General features: G+C 42.1%; 1 protein-coding gene across 4 annotated transcripts in view; it reads left to right on the forward strand.

Moving 5' to 3' along the window:
• The window catches only part of dyrk1aa (dual-specificity tyrosine-(Y)-phosphorylation regulated kinase 1A, a), a 142,807-nt gene that overhangs the window by 124,969 nt on the left and 4,397 nt on the right, over positions 1-13,441 (forward strand). For 2 of the 4 annotated variants that reach the window (XM_038801492.1, XM_038801491.1), the window contains exons 8-11: positions 1,555-1,701; positions 2,929-3,108; positions 10,472-10,778; positions 12,879-13,003. In XM_038801492.1, coding sequence (XP_038657420.1) covers positions 1,555-1,701; positions 2,929-3,108; positions 10,472-10,778; positions 12,879-13,003 — 759 coding nt within the window. The remainder of the gene's footprint in view (positions 1-1,554; positions 1,702-2,928; positions 3,109-10,471; positions 10,779-12,878; positions 13,004-13,441) is intronic. The other 2 variants (XM_038801493.1, XM_038801494.1) reach the window with 2 other exon arrangements.

A 13,441-nucleotide genomic window follows, 5' to 3' on the forward strand; every position in this document is an offset into this window, starting at 1 on the left:
TTGTGGATATGGTAATTATTGTGGAGGTGAAAATTATAAAGCTTGTGGAAGTAGAAGGACATTGAAGCTGAGCCTTGATGAGACTGGTTTTAATGATAAAGCGGGAGAGATGGGACAGAGGAGAATGAATGTTGTGGCCGTGAAAATTATTTTGATAATTGTATAAGTGCTGGGGAGGAAGCTAAACTTTCTTCAGGTTGTCATAGTACTGTGCATCCTAACTGTTACAGATGGCAGCTGGGGTAGTTGATGGCTCATGTCAGTACCTCAGCATCTCTGGACCAAAGAACACGGTTTCCCATTTTCTGTCTTTAAGCTGGAGGAAATTCTGGCTGATTAAGGTCGTGATAGCAGTGAGAAGTGTGGGAGGGAGGAAAAATAGAATTAGATGTGGCCCTCATAAATGTAGAAAACTCCAGGTAACATTGCCATAGGAAAAGCATTTGGTACAGTCAAAAGGATGGGGGCCAGGGATGGACCAGTGATTGACAGCATTATCAGAAGAGAATCTATTGGTCTAAAAATAACACCTGCTTTGACTCGGTTGTAAATGGAACCAGGAGAGAGTGAGTAGTGCTCTGGGTATAGGCTATACAGGATCAACATTAAAAGAGGTTGAAGTGGTCAATTGTTGAATGTGATCAAAGATCATGTAGAATTCGAAGAGACAGAAAGTCATGGTTCGAGTCATAAGAGATGTTTGTGATTATAACAGGTGCAGTTAGAGCGGGAAGGAGAAGGAATGGCTAGCTAACGGCAATGGAGTGGAGGGGGGGATGGTGGGAGAGGCTGCAACTCGGGCCAGGTTGAGTGGTAAATAATGTGTTTTGTTTTGTTTGTTTGGTGGGGGGGGGGATGGTGGTGGTTGTGGTGTCTGGGTGTCTGCAAGCCTGGAGGGGGAGGGAGAGGGCAATGGGCGGGGGAAGGGAGAGCTAACAGGGGAATTTGTTTGTCTCACCCTTGAGGTGGGGCTGGAAGCCATCTTAGCTAGGCTTAGGGCCCAGGAATTTGTGGAGGAGTATTGCATCACGGTGGTGATGGCTGATTCCAGGAGGAGGGGGAGTAAGAGACCCCGACAAGGTTAGTCACTTGGAATGTGTGGGCTGTTCTCATGGGGAATCACATTATTGACAGCGGTGAGACCAGAAGAAAATCAACCCCCTCCCCCGCACATTGTCAGTCTAAATGCTTCTAAGAACCTTCTAAGAACCTAAATATGAAGTTTATTGCATAAAATAAAACTTATTTTGCTTTAGGTTCAGTTCTGAATGTGGAAGTGTCACAAATCACTGATAAATATTAACACTAAATTATCAATTTTCCATCCTGTTTTTAACTTTTGCAAAATTATTTTATTTGTCTACCAATTTTGCTCACATTTACTTGTTGAGTAGATGTGAAGAACTAATCTTATGATCAATGGAAAGAGATAACTTGATTTTAAATGATGCTCAGTTTTGAACAAGGCTCAGTATACAGTTTTGCCAGGTAACAAATAATGAATTGTAATGACTTTCAGTAGCTCTGGTATTAACTGGTACTTTTATATTATAGATATACCAGTATATTCAGAGTCGTTTTTACCGTTCACCAGAGGTGCTGCTGGGAATGCCCTATGACCTAGCTATTGACATGTGGTCACTAGGTTGTATTCTGGTGGAGATGCACACTGGAGAGCCACTCTTCAGTGGAGCTAATGAGGTAGGTGAATATTTTATAAAAAATTTGAAATGTGTTAACTGGAACAGATATTTCTGTTGAAAAGGCAAATACTGGGTGTGTTCTGTGGTGTGAAATTTCAGAAGATCCAATATCACTGTTTGCTTTTGAATTGATATAATCTGTAAAATACTATGGATTTTACTTGAAAGTTTAGACTTTACAGTCTATCTTAAATCTACATGAATCCTTAGATATGATGAGCAGAAGTGATAAGACCCATGAAGACATAACGGCATAATAGGATATTGGCTCATCAAGTTCACGCAGGCTTTTAGTAGAACAGTCCAGTCAGTTCCATTCCTCTGCTCTATCCTTTTAAGCTTTGCAATTTTATTTCCCTCAAGTGCCCATCCAGTTTCCTTTTGAAATCATCTGTTTCCATCATAATTGCTAAAAGATCTACTTAAGAGTACTTTTCATCTTGGGTATTTCATAGGTACTTGAAAGCCAAAACCCTTGACTTGGAATGCTGAAATACTGTACTAGGTAATCACTGTCAGTCTCGATGTGTTTTGGAAACCTACTTTTCATTATCAGTTCTATAGTAATTGTAATTAGAAGGGCAAAAAAAAATCAATCTATTTATCAAACACAAATGAAAATATTGTGAACTGTCAAGAAATTGCCCGTACTTTGTAATGGGACTTTTAAAATTATTTAAAATTGTTAATTATAATTGTTAAAATGCTAGAGAATTGGATTTTGGATTGGGCTGAAATTGCAGGTGTGCCTGATTATTTTTGTCAATGTGCAAAATAGACCTTTTTCTGTTCATTTTTGTTTTTTCACATCACATAACCCCTCCACACATTGAAATATTTGCTCACACATTTATTCTCAATTATTTTTTTGTGAGAAAGCTCGGTAACTGGTTAAAAGTTTGTAAATATATATGCTCACTTTTGGGCTCATTATAAATTTGTATTTAATTTGCTTTTGTAAAATGTTGACTGGATAAAAGTTAATGCTGATCAGTAACTCTGTAACTTCACTTCAGCTGAATATTTGTAAACATTAGCTTTGGCGTATTCACAGAACATTATGCACTTTCCACTGAGGATCATAATTTTATCTTTTCTGGTCAAGTGAAGACAGGTTGAAGAAAATCCATGAGTTGGTTACAAGAAGATCTCTGTAGCTTGTCCATGTATGACCTGATGTATGTTTCTTGATTTTACCATCCCTATTCTCTAAATTGTTCTTTAGGTGGACCAGATGAATAAAATTGTAGAAGTTCTGGGAATCCCCCCATCTCACATTTTAGATCAGGCTCCCAAAGCAAGGAAATTCTTTGAAAAGTTGCCTGATGCCTCATGGACAGTGAAGAAGACCAAAGATGGCAAGAGGGTGAATATCAAGAGTAACATTAAAAAAATTGGAAACACAGTAAGGACTTGAATTTATTTGAAATATTTATTGTCATATGCAATAGTTACTGGAGTTTTAAAATGTTGCTCTATGATATCTGCATCCTTTTGCTAGGAGGGTACAGTTATCAGAATTGTTGATCACCAGTAATGATGTTTCCAGAACTGGTTTAACCACAGTCCAAAAATTTATAGTGCCAGTTATGTGAATATTTGTGTTTAATTTCATTACTTATGGTTTCTAAATATATTACAGCAAAATGAATATTCTTGTTTTGCAGCAAGTTTGCCAATTTGCAGATCCAAGATTAGCAACAAAGAAATTTTATATAATACTTGACGCTTATTAACAAACCCCTAGCTTCAGCCGCAAGCACAAATTTTTAAAAAACTTAGATGTTGAACTATATACGAAAGATGAGGTATTTTTCTGGCAGTAGATTAAAATGCACGTTTTTGGAGAAAGTTTAGAGATCTATTGGTATGTCTTATTTTTGTCACGTTTGCACTGCTGTAGAGATAGCAGTATGATGGGGACTTGTACCACTGGTGCCTGCCGATTTTATAACCGCCCATGTAAGTTGTCCACCCAAGTATAAAACTGGATGGCAATGGTGGAGTGATTGTCATGATTTTTGCCTACATTGCATTAGCAATGTGTATGTTCATAATATTGGTATAGTAGAGAATGGAATGCATGCACAAAATGTAAATGATGAGATTGGTGTCGAAAGGGAATGCATGAGCAGCTGACGGCATGCAATTAAAAGCTGAAACTCTAGTTTGAAAATGTTCTTCTTTGGGGCTACTGAAGTACAGCGACAATGGCAATTTTCTGCTGTCCACCATCCTATGATGAGCTCTTGGATGCTGGCAGGAATATTACAAGTAACCTGCTGAAAATATCTAAATGAGGCAGTTCTCAAGAATTTCATTGTAATCAGCAGCAGGCCAACTTAATGCCAGTGATCTTGTATGTAAAACTGACACCTGAATGTAGCTATGGTTGCAGTGAGATCTTCACACTAATTCTAGTTCAGCTGCATTTTACACTTTTCATAAATGTTGATGATGTGATTTGTAAATTCTTCAAAGAGAACATTACTGGAAGAAATGTTTGTTCCAATATGTAGTGGATTTTCTAAGAGAAAGGGGGAAGTATAAAGCAATGACTATTGCTGGTTGGAAACAATCTGGTTATCCCTTGATGTAAGATTTCACCTGATTGACTGGGTAGTCTAGTGGAAATTCTGCCTGATTGACTGCAGCTAGGAACACGTACTGTGTTTACTTATGCAGTCTAATGCTGAATAACTCTCATTGTAGTTATGGCTTAGCTGATATTTTCAAGGCAGCACTACCGTGTCCATATGCAGCAAGACCTGAACAACACAGACATAACATCCGTACCACACAAGTGCCAGGCAATGACCATCTCCACTTGGCATTCAATGACATTACCATTGCTGAATCCCCCCACAGCCGACATCCTGGGAGTTACCATAGACCAAAAACTGAACTGGACCAGCCACATCAAAAACAGGAAATTCTGCAGAGAGTAACTCACACCTGATTCCCCAAAGTCTTTCCGCCATCTACAAGTCAGGAGTGTGATGGGATACTCCCCACTTGCCAGAGTTCAGCTCCAACAATACTCAGATGCCACACCATCCGGACAAAAACAGCCTGCTTGATTGGCACCCACTACTTACTTTCAACATTTACTCCCTTCACAACCAAAGCACAGTGGCAGCAGTGTATACCATCTGCAAGGTACACTGCAAAAACTCACCAATGCTTAGAACATAGAACGATACAGCGCAGTACAGGCCCTTCGGCCCTCGATGTTGCACCGACATGGAAAAAAATCTAAAGGCCATCTAACCTACACTATGCCCTTATCATCCATATGCTTATCCAATAAATTTTTAAATGCCCTCAATGTTGGCATGTTCACGACTGTTGCAGGTAGGGCATTCCACGGCCTCACCACTCTTTGCGTAAAAAACCCACCTCTGACCTCTGTCCTATATCTATTACCCCTCAATTTAAGGCTATGTCCCCTCGTGCTAGCCACCTCCATCCGCGGGAGAAGGCTCTCGCTGTCCACCCTATCTAACCCTCTGATCATTTTGTATGCCTCTATTCAGTCACCTCTTAACCTTCTTCTCTCTAACGAAAACAACCTCAAGTCCATCAGCCTTTCCTCATAAGATTTTCCCTCCATACCAGGCAACATCCTGGTAAATCTCCTCTGCACCCGTTCCAAAGCTTCCACGTCCTTCCTATAATGAGGCGACCAGAACTGTACGCAATACTCCAAATGCGGCCGTACTAGAGTTTTGTACAACTGCAACATGACCTCATGGCTCCGGAACTCAATCCCTCTACCAATAAAGGCCAACACACCATAGGCCTTCTTCACAACCCTATCAACCTGGGTGGCAACTTTCAGGGATCTATGTACATGGACACCGAGATCCCTCTGCTCATCCACACTACCAAGAATTTTACCATTAGCCAAATATTCCGCATTTCTGTTATTCTTTCCAAAGTGAATCACCTCACACTTCTCCACATTAAACTCCATTTGCCACCTCTCAGCCCAGCTCTGCAGCTTATCTATGTCCCTCTGTAACCTGCAACATCCTTCCGCACTGTCTACAACTCCACCGACTTTAGTGTCGTCTGCAAATTTACTCACCCATCCTTCTGCGCCCTCCTCTAGGTCATTTATAAAAATGACAAACAGCAACGGCCCCAGAACAGATCCTTGTGGTACGCCACTCGTAACTGAACTCCATTCTGAACATTTCCCATCAACTACCACTCTCTGTCTTCTTTCAACTAGCCAATTTCTGATCCACATCTCTAAATCACCCTCAATCCCCAGCCTCCGTATTTTCTGCAATAGACGACCGTGGGGAACCTTATCAAACGCTTTACTGAAATCCATATACACCACATCAACTGCTCTACCCTCGTCTACCTGTTCAGTCACCTTCTCAAAGAACTCGATAAGGTTTGTGAGGCATGACCTACCCTTCACAAAACCATGCTGACTGTCCCTAATCATATTATTCCTATCTAGATGATTATAAATCGTATCTTTTATAATCCTCTCCAAGACTTTACCCACCACAGACGTTAGGCTCACCGGCCTATAGTTACCGGGGTTATCTCTACTCCCCTTCTTGAACAAAGGGACCACATTTGCTATCCTCCAGTCCTCTGGCACTATTCCTGTAGCCAATGATGACCTAAAAATCAAAGCCAAAGGCTCAGCAATCTCTTCCCTGGCTTCCCAGAGAATCCTAGGATAAATCCCATCCGGCCCCGGGGACTTATCTATTTTCACCTTGTCCAGAATTGCCAACACTTCTTCCCTACGCACCTCAATGCCATCTATTCTAATAGCCTGGGTCTCAGCATTCTCCTCCACAATATTATCTTTTTCTTGAGTGAATACTGACGAAAAGTATTCATTTAGTATCTCGCTTATCTCCTCAGCCTCCACACACAACTTCCCACCACTGTCCTTGACTGGCCCTACTCTTACCCTAGTCATTCTTTTATTCCTGACATACCTATAGAAAGCTTTTGGGTTTTCCTTGATCCTACCTGCCAAAGACTCCTCATGTCCCCTCCTTGCTCGTCTCAGCTCTCTCTTTAGATCCTTCCTCGCTTCCTTGTAAATATCAAGCGCCCCAACTGAAACTTCACGCCTCATCTTCACATAGGCCTCCTTCTTCCTCTTAACAAGAGATTCCACTTCTTTGGTAAACCACGGTTCCCTCGCTCGACCCCTTCCTCCCTGCCTGACTGGTACGTACTTATCAAGAACATGCAATAGCTGTTCCTTGAACAAGCTCCACATATCCAGTGTGCCCAACCCTTGCAGCCTACTTCTCCAACCAACACATCCTAAGTCATGTCTAATGGCATCATAATTGCCCTTCCCCCAGCTATAACTCTTGCCCTGCGGGGTATACTTATCCCTTTCCATCACTAACGTAAAGGTCACCGAATTGTGGTCACTGTTTCCAAAGTGCTCACCTACCTCCAGATCTAACACCTGGCCTGGTTCATTACCCAAAACCAAATCCAATGTGGCCTCGCCTCTTGTTGGCCTGTCAACATATTGTGTCAGGAAACCCTCCTGCACACATTGTACAAAGAATGACCCATCTAATGTACTCGAACTATATCTTTTCCAGTCAATATTTGGAAAGTTAAAGTCTCCCATAACAACTACCCTGTTACTTTCGCTCTTTTCCAGAATCATCTTCGCCATCCTTTCCTCTACATCCCTAGAACTATTAGGTGGCCTATAGAAAACTCCCAACAGGGTGACCTCTCCTTTCCTGTTTCTAACCTCAACCCATACTACCTCAGAAGAAGAGTCCCCATCTAGCATCCTTTCCGCCACCGTAATACTGTCCTTGACTAGCAGCGCCACACCTCCCCCTCTTTTGCCCCCTTCTCTGAGCTTACTAAAACACCTAAACCCCGGAACCTGCAACAACCATTCCTGTCCCTGCTCTATCCATGTCTCTGAAATGGCCACAACATCGAAGTCCCAGGTACCAACCCATGCTGCCAGTTCCCCTACCTTATTTCGTATACTCCTGGCATTGAAGTAGACACACTTCAAACCACCTACCTGAACACTGGCACCCTCCTGCGAAGTCAAATCTGTGCTCCTGACCTCTATACTCTCAATCTCCCGTACCCTAAAACTACAATCCAGGTTCCCATGCCCCTGCTGAATTAGTTTAAACCCCCCCCAAAGAGCACTAACAAATCTCCCCCCCAGGATATTGGTGCCCCTCAGGTTCAGATGTAGACCATCCTGTCTATAGAGGTCCCACCTTCCCCAGAAAGAGCCCCAGTAATCCAGAAATCTGAATCCCTCCCGCCTGCACCATCCCTGTAGCCACATGTTTAATTGCTCTCTCTCCCTATTCCTCATCTCACTATCACGTGGCACGGGCAACAACCCAGAGATAACAACTCTGTTTGTTCTCGCTCTGAGCTTCCATCCTAGCTCCCTAAAGGCCTGCCTGACATCCTTGTCCCCTTTCCTACCTATGTCGTTAGTGCCAATGTGGACTACGACTTGGGGCTGCTCCCCCTCCCCCTTAAGGACCCGGAAAACACGATCCGAGACATCACGTACCCTTGCACCTGGGAGGCAACATACCAAACGTGAGTCTCTCTCGCTCCCACAAAATCTCCTATCTGTGCCCCTGACTATTGAGTCCCCAATTACTAATGTTCTACTCCTTTCCCCCCTTCCCTTCTGAGCAACAGGGACAGACTCCGTGCCAGAGGCCCGTACCCCATGGCTTACCCCTGGTAAGTCGTCCCCCCCACAAGTATCCAAAACGGTATACTTGTTACTCAGGGGAACGACCGCAGGGGGTCCCTGCACTGACTGCTTCTTCCCAGTCCCTCTTACAGTTACCCATCTATCTCCAGTCTTTGGTGTAACTATTTCCCTGAAGCTCCTGTCTATGACCCCCTCTGCCTCCCGAATGATCCGAAGTTCATCCAGCTCAAGCTCCAGGTCCCTAACACGGTTTTTGAGGAGCTGGAGTTGGGTGCACTTCCCACAGATGAAATCAGCAGGGACACTGACAGCGTCCCTCACCTCAAACATTCTGCAGGAGGAGCATTGTACTGCCTTCCCTGACATCACCTCTAGATTTAAAAAAAAAAACAAGAAAAAGAAAAAGAAAGGAAGAGCTTACCTGATATTACCTCAAACCCTGCTCCCGCTCAAAGGTAAGCAAATTTAAAGGCACTCACTCACCTTCACGACAGGCCCCTGCTCCCGCTTCCCAACCACCGTGGGGTGGGGGGGTTGGATTGAGGAGGAGGTAGGGTGGGAAACACTCACGAAGTGTTTCGGGTTTAACTGTCACTTGCCAACAGCCTCTCCACAAACCACCTTCAACTTAGGCTGACCGCACTGCACGTATGCAAATTTCCCCAGAACAGCTGATCAGTAGCTCTGCTCTGCTGCCCTCTGCTGGATGATTGCCTTCACTCAAACTCCTCGGGTCCCCTTCGCAGATTCACCTTCAACTTAGGCTGACCGCACTGCACGTATGCAAATTTCCCCAGAACAGCTGATCAGTAGCTCTGCTCTGCTGCCCTCTGCTGGATGATTGCCTTCACTCAAACTCCTCGGGTCCCCTTCGCAGATTCACCTTCAACTTAGGCTGACCGCACTGCACGTATGCAAATTTCCCCAGAACAGCTGATCAGTAGCTCTGCTCTGCTGCCCTCTGCTTCTTCAAGAACACCTTCCAAAGCCATAACTGACCACCTGGGAGCCATCTTTAAGTTGACTTCCAAACCTCACACCATCCTGACCTGGAACTATCTTTTTGTTCATTCACTGTCATTGTTTCAGAATCCTAGAACACACTCTCTCTCTCACTTGCTCTCTCTCTCTCTCTCTCTCTCTCCTACCTCCCTCTCTGGTTCAAGGAGGCATCACACCACCACCTTCTCGAGGGCAAATAGGGATGAAAAATAAATGCTGGCCTAACCAGCCACTCCCACATCCTGTGAACAAATAATTTGTTTAAAAATCAACAGTGTAAAGACCGATGTTTTAGTGGAGTTCAGTTGGTCCAAAATTGACTTTGCCATTTGTTATTCTCGTTGAGCTGTATAAATCTATATTTCCCTTCCATTTAGAGATTCCGCTTCAAGTTGTTTTAACCCCTGAGTTTGTTTTCATGATGCTTTTATTTATGTATGGATAGGTGGAAAGTGAACATTACTGATGAATATGGTCATTGGCTAGGCCAGCATTTATTGCCCATTGCCAATTCTCCTTGAGAAGGTGGAAATTTATTACTGTTCTTTAATTGATAGGATTTTTGAAGTTATTCCGATTTATAAATTGGGTCAATTGTCTGTACACCAAATGGCTGCAATCTTAGTTTGTGATCTGCTTTTAGGTTTCTGCCAGCACTGCTGCATAGTCACCTGTTAAGTGCAAGAGGTCAGTGTGCCAAGCAGATTCTAAGCTTTTTGGATTTTAACCTTTTTTTTCCCTGAAACCCTATTTCCTCTATTGGCAATAATTTAATGTTTGTTGCCTTCCTGCAAACAACATGCCACAAATCTGAAACTTGTCACATGCACAGTTACAATTATAAATCCATCCTTCCAAATTTGGAGCATCAAGTTTGTTGCATGGTCCATAATGAAGTTTAATCCTGATTGAGTTGCTGATGACTTGCAGAAGCCCTCCAGAATTCAGCTTGCATTGATTTATACAGGTGTGTGTATAAAGTATCTGTCTGAATCCAATGTTTAATTAGCGAAGAAGTATTTATCTCAATTTATACCTTTTATTGTAGGAATATAAGCCACCCGGAAGCCGGAAACTTCATAATATCCTCGGAGTAGAAACCGGTGGTCCTGGTGGACGCCGAGCTGGAGAATCAGGCCACACTGTAGCGGATTATCTGAAGTTTAAGGATCTGATTTTGAGGATGCTGGACTATGATCCTAAGACACGGATAGCACCCTATTATGCACTGCAACACAGCTTTTTCAAAAAGACAGCAGATGAAGGGACAAACACAAGTAATAGTGTATCTACAAGTCCTGCCATGGAACAGTCACAGTCTACAGGCACCTCTTCTAGCACATCTTCGAGCTCAGGTACACATCTACAAAAAATATTATAGGTTGTAAAATACTTCAGTGTTTCCATTGCAGGCAATCTAACTTGCTTGAGAGAATGATCATTCATGGATGAATGTTTAAGGTGAGGACTACTAACACTGGAGAATGGATATTTTGTCTCACTTTTGGAGGTGCATTATTGAATGTGGAAGCAGTCAGATACAAAGTGTAGATTGCTCAGTTCAGAAGAGCACCTATATGACAATTGATGCTTTTAAAAATATTATCTTTAAACAGTGTGTAATCCTTTTTGAGATTAAGTCTTGGGTGCAATTCCAAACCATTGTTTGAGTGAAATTGTTGGTTTGTCAGATGGAGACAGTTTGCGCAAACCTCCTTTGTGTTTTGACCTGATAATCCTAATAAGGAAAGAGGAAATTGTACCCTGTTTCCAAAATGAATGTGAACTATTTTTCCAACTCAAGAAATGGGTATTTAACATTTTATAAAAGATGATGAGCACAAATGCACTCAACTGCACAGCTGAGAAATTCAAGATTAAATCTAATTCTAACCAAATTGGTAAATTGTTACAGTACATATATGAAGTTTCTATTTCCACACATGCAGGTCATGGTAAACACAATGTCACAATTCAAAAAACGAGGGTGAATTGTCGATTAGCAGAATCTGATTAGCAGAATTCTCAAATTTCCGAATAACCTTTTTCTTTAATATAAAAGAGAATTTTTTCAGATGCATACAGGCTCTGTCATGATATGAATTTCAGCAGAACATATTATATTTCCCAAGAGTAAAAATATACATTTTGGGTCTGAAAGAAAAGTTTGCTCAGTTATATACTTTACTCGTGCTGTTTGGACGTTGTTTGTGTTTGTTTAAAAATGATGTGACAAAGCCTCTTCCTCGAATGGGAATATTCCAAGAAGTCCAAGCTAAAATATTTTTATTAGCAGTATAAAGTTGGAAGTTGGAGTGATACAACGGTTAGCCTCACAGCGCCAGGGACCCGGATCTGATGACTTGGTGACTGTGTGGAATTTGCACATTCTCCCCATGTTATGGGTTTCCTCCGGGTGCTCCAGTTTCCCCTCCACAGTCCAAAGATATTCAGATTAGGTGGATTGGCCATGATCAATGCACAGGGGCAGGGCTGAGGGGTGGGCCTTTGTAGAATGCTCTTGGAGGGTCGTTGCAGACTTGATGGGCCAAATGTTCTCCTTCACTGTAGGGTTCCATGAATTCCAGTATTACTACTTTATTATATCCTTGTTACTGAATCGTACCATACCCAGATGGAAGGAGGCAAAAATAAACTCTCGGAGAATGCAAACCTGGAAAGGCTGGGTGCTGCTTCCTTTGATGCTCCTTTGTATGATTCAAATGCATACAGATAAGTTTTTAATTCTAATTTTTGTTCTGTAAGCATCAATTTTCTGATCACCAGAGATCTTATAGACTTGGTCTCCATCTCTTCTAGGATACTGGGCCATAAGTTTCCCATATAAAATGAAAGCATATTGGAATAGTTTAACTTCCGCATGGACTTGCATCTTCCTTTAAACTTGTTTTGTATATTAAATGTGCACATGCACTTTTTTGAATTTATTCCAAACCAGTGACCTATTTTGGTATAGAGATGAGAATAAACAAACTAAGCATCATTTGTTTGATTAATGACATGAAGTCTGTCTCTTTCTGTGTTACTGCTTTGTAACTCATTGCAAATCGTGCATTGTCCTGTGTTTAATCTGTGAACACGTGACATGCTAAAACAGTAAATGCTTTGCTTACTGTAGAGTATTTTGTCTAGTACTAGACACTTTTTGATACAAATCTAAAGCTAATAATATTAACAATTTTTAATGGAGAGTTTGCAGTGTTTTGCCTAATGTTGCTGTACGTTTCAAGGATATACACAATTTCAGTTGATTTGACGTTATTCCAAAACACTGACATGATTTCCCCTTTTATTTCCTGCCTTCTCCCCATCCTCTTCTTCCCCACCCTCTTCACCAATCTTGCTCTTCAACCCCCTCCCACACACCACACAAGTAATACTTTGTTTTTGTGTTCAATTTTAATGAAACACATACTAATGCTCATATTTAACAGGTGGCTCTTCTGGGACAAGTAATAGTGGAAGGGCAAGGTCAGACCCAACGCATCAGCATCGACATAGTGGTGGGCATTACAGCGGAGCTGTCCAGGCCATGGACTGCGAGACACACAGCCCACAGGTGAGCTCTGTGTTTGAAAAGAAAAGCCTCCAGTGCTCCCTTCACATCTCTGTGGTTGCAGGTTTGAGTTCAACAAAGCCTGACACTTAATTCTGTCAGCCACATATGTGATTGGATTCATCAGTCCTTTGTTGTTGGATGGGAATTTTCCAGACTAGCAACATACTGTATTTCAATGAGAAATAAAATTAACATCTGCATCATCCATAGTAAACATGCCTTCTGGCACATTGTCATTAGCAAAAGTGGCCATGAAAAAGTTTGCAGCCACTATTCCTAAGCCAAAGAAGTATTTGTAGAAGCAAGCAGACTTTAAGTGAGGTGGGCGGAGTGTGGTGACATGTTCAGGGATGGAAACACTTCGGGGCAAATGGTCTGTAATCTCATTTAATCATTTCTAGTGTGTAAAGGAATTAATTCTAAGATTTTTATTTTGCC

This window comes from Scyliorhinus canicula, chromosome 7, assembly GCF_902713615.1.
Source record: "Scyliorhinus canicula chromosome 7, sScyCan1.1, whole genome shotgun sequence".
In the NCBI taxonomy this organism is placed as follows: domain Eukaryota; kingdom Metazoa; phylum Chordata; class Chondrichthyes; order Carcharhiniformes; family Scyliorhinidae; genus Scyliorhinus; species Scyliorhinus canicula.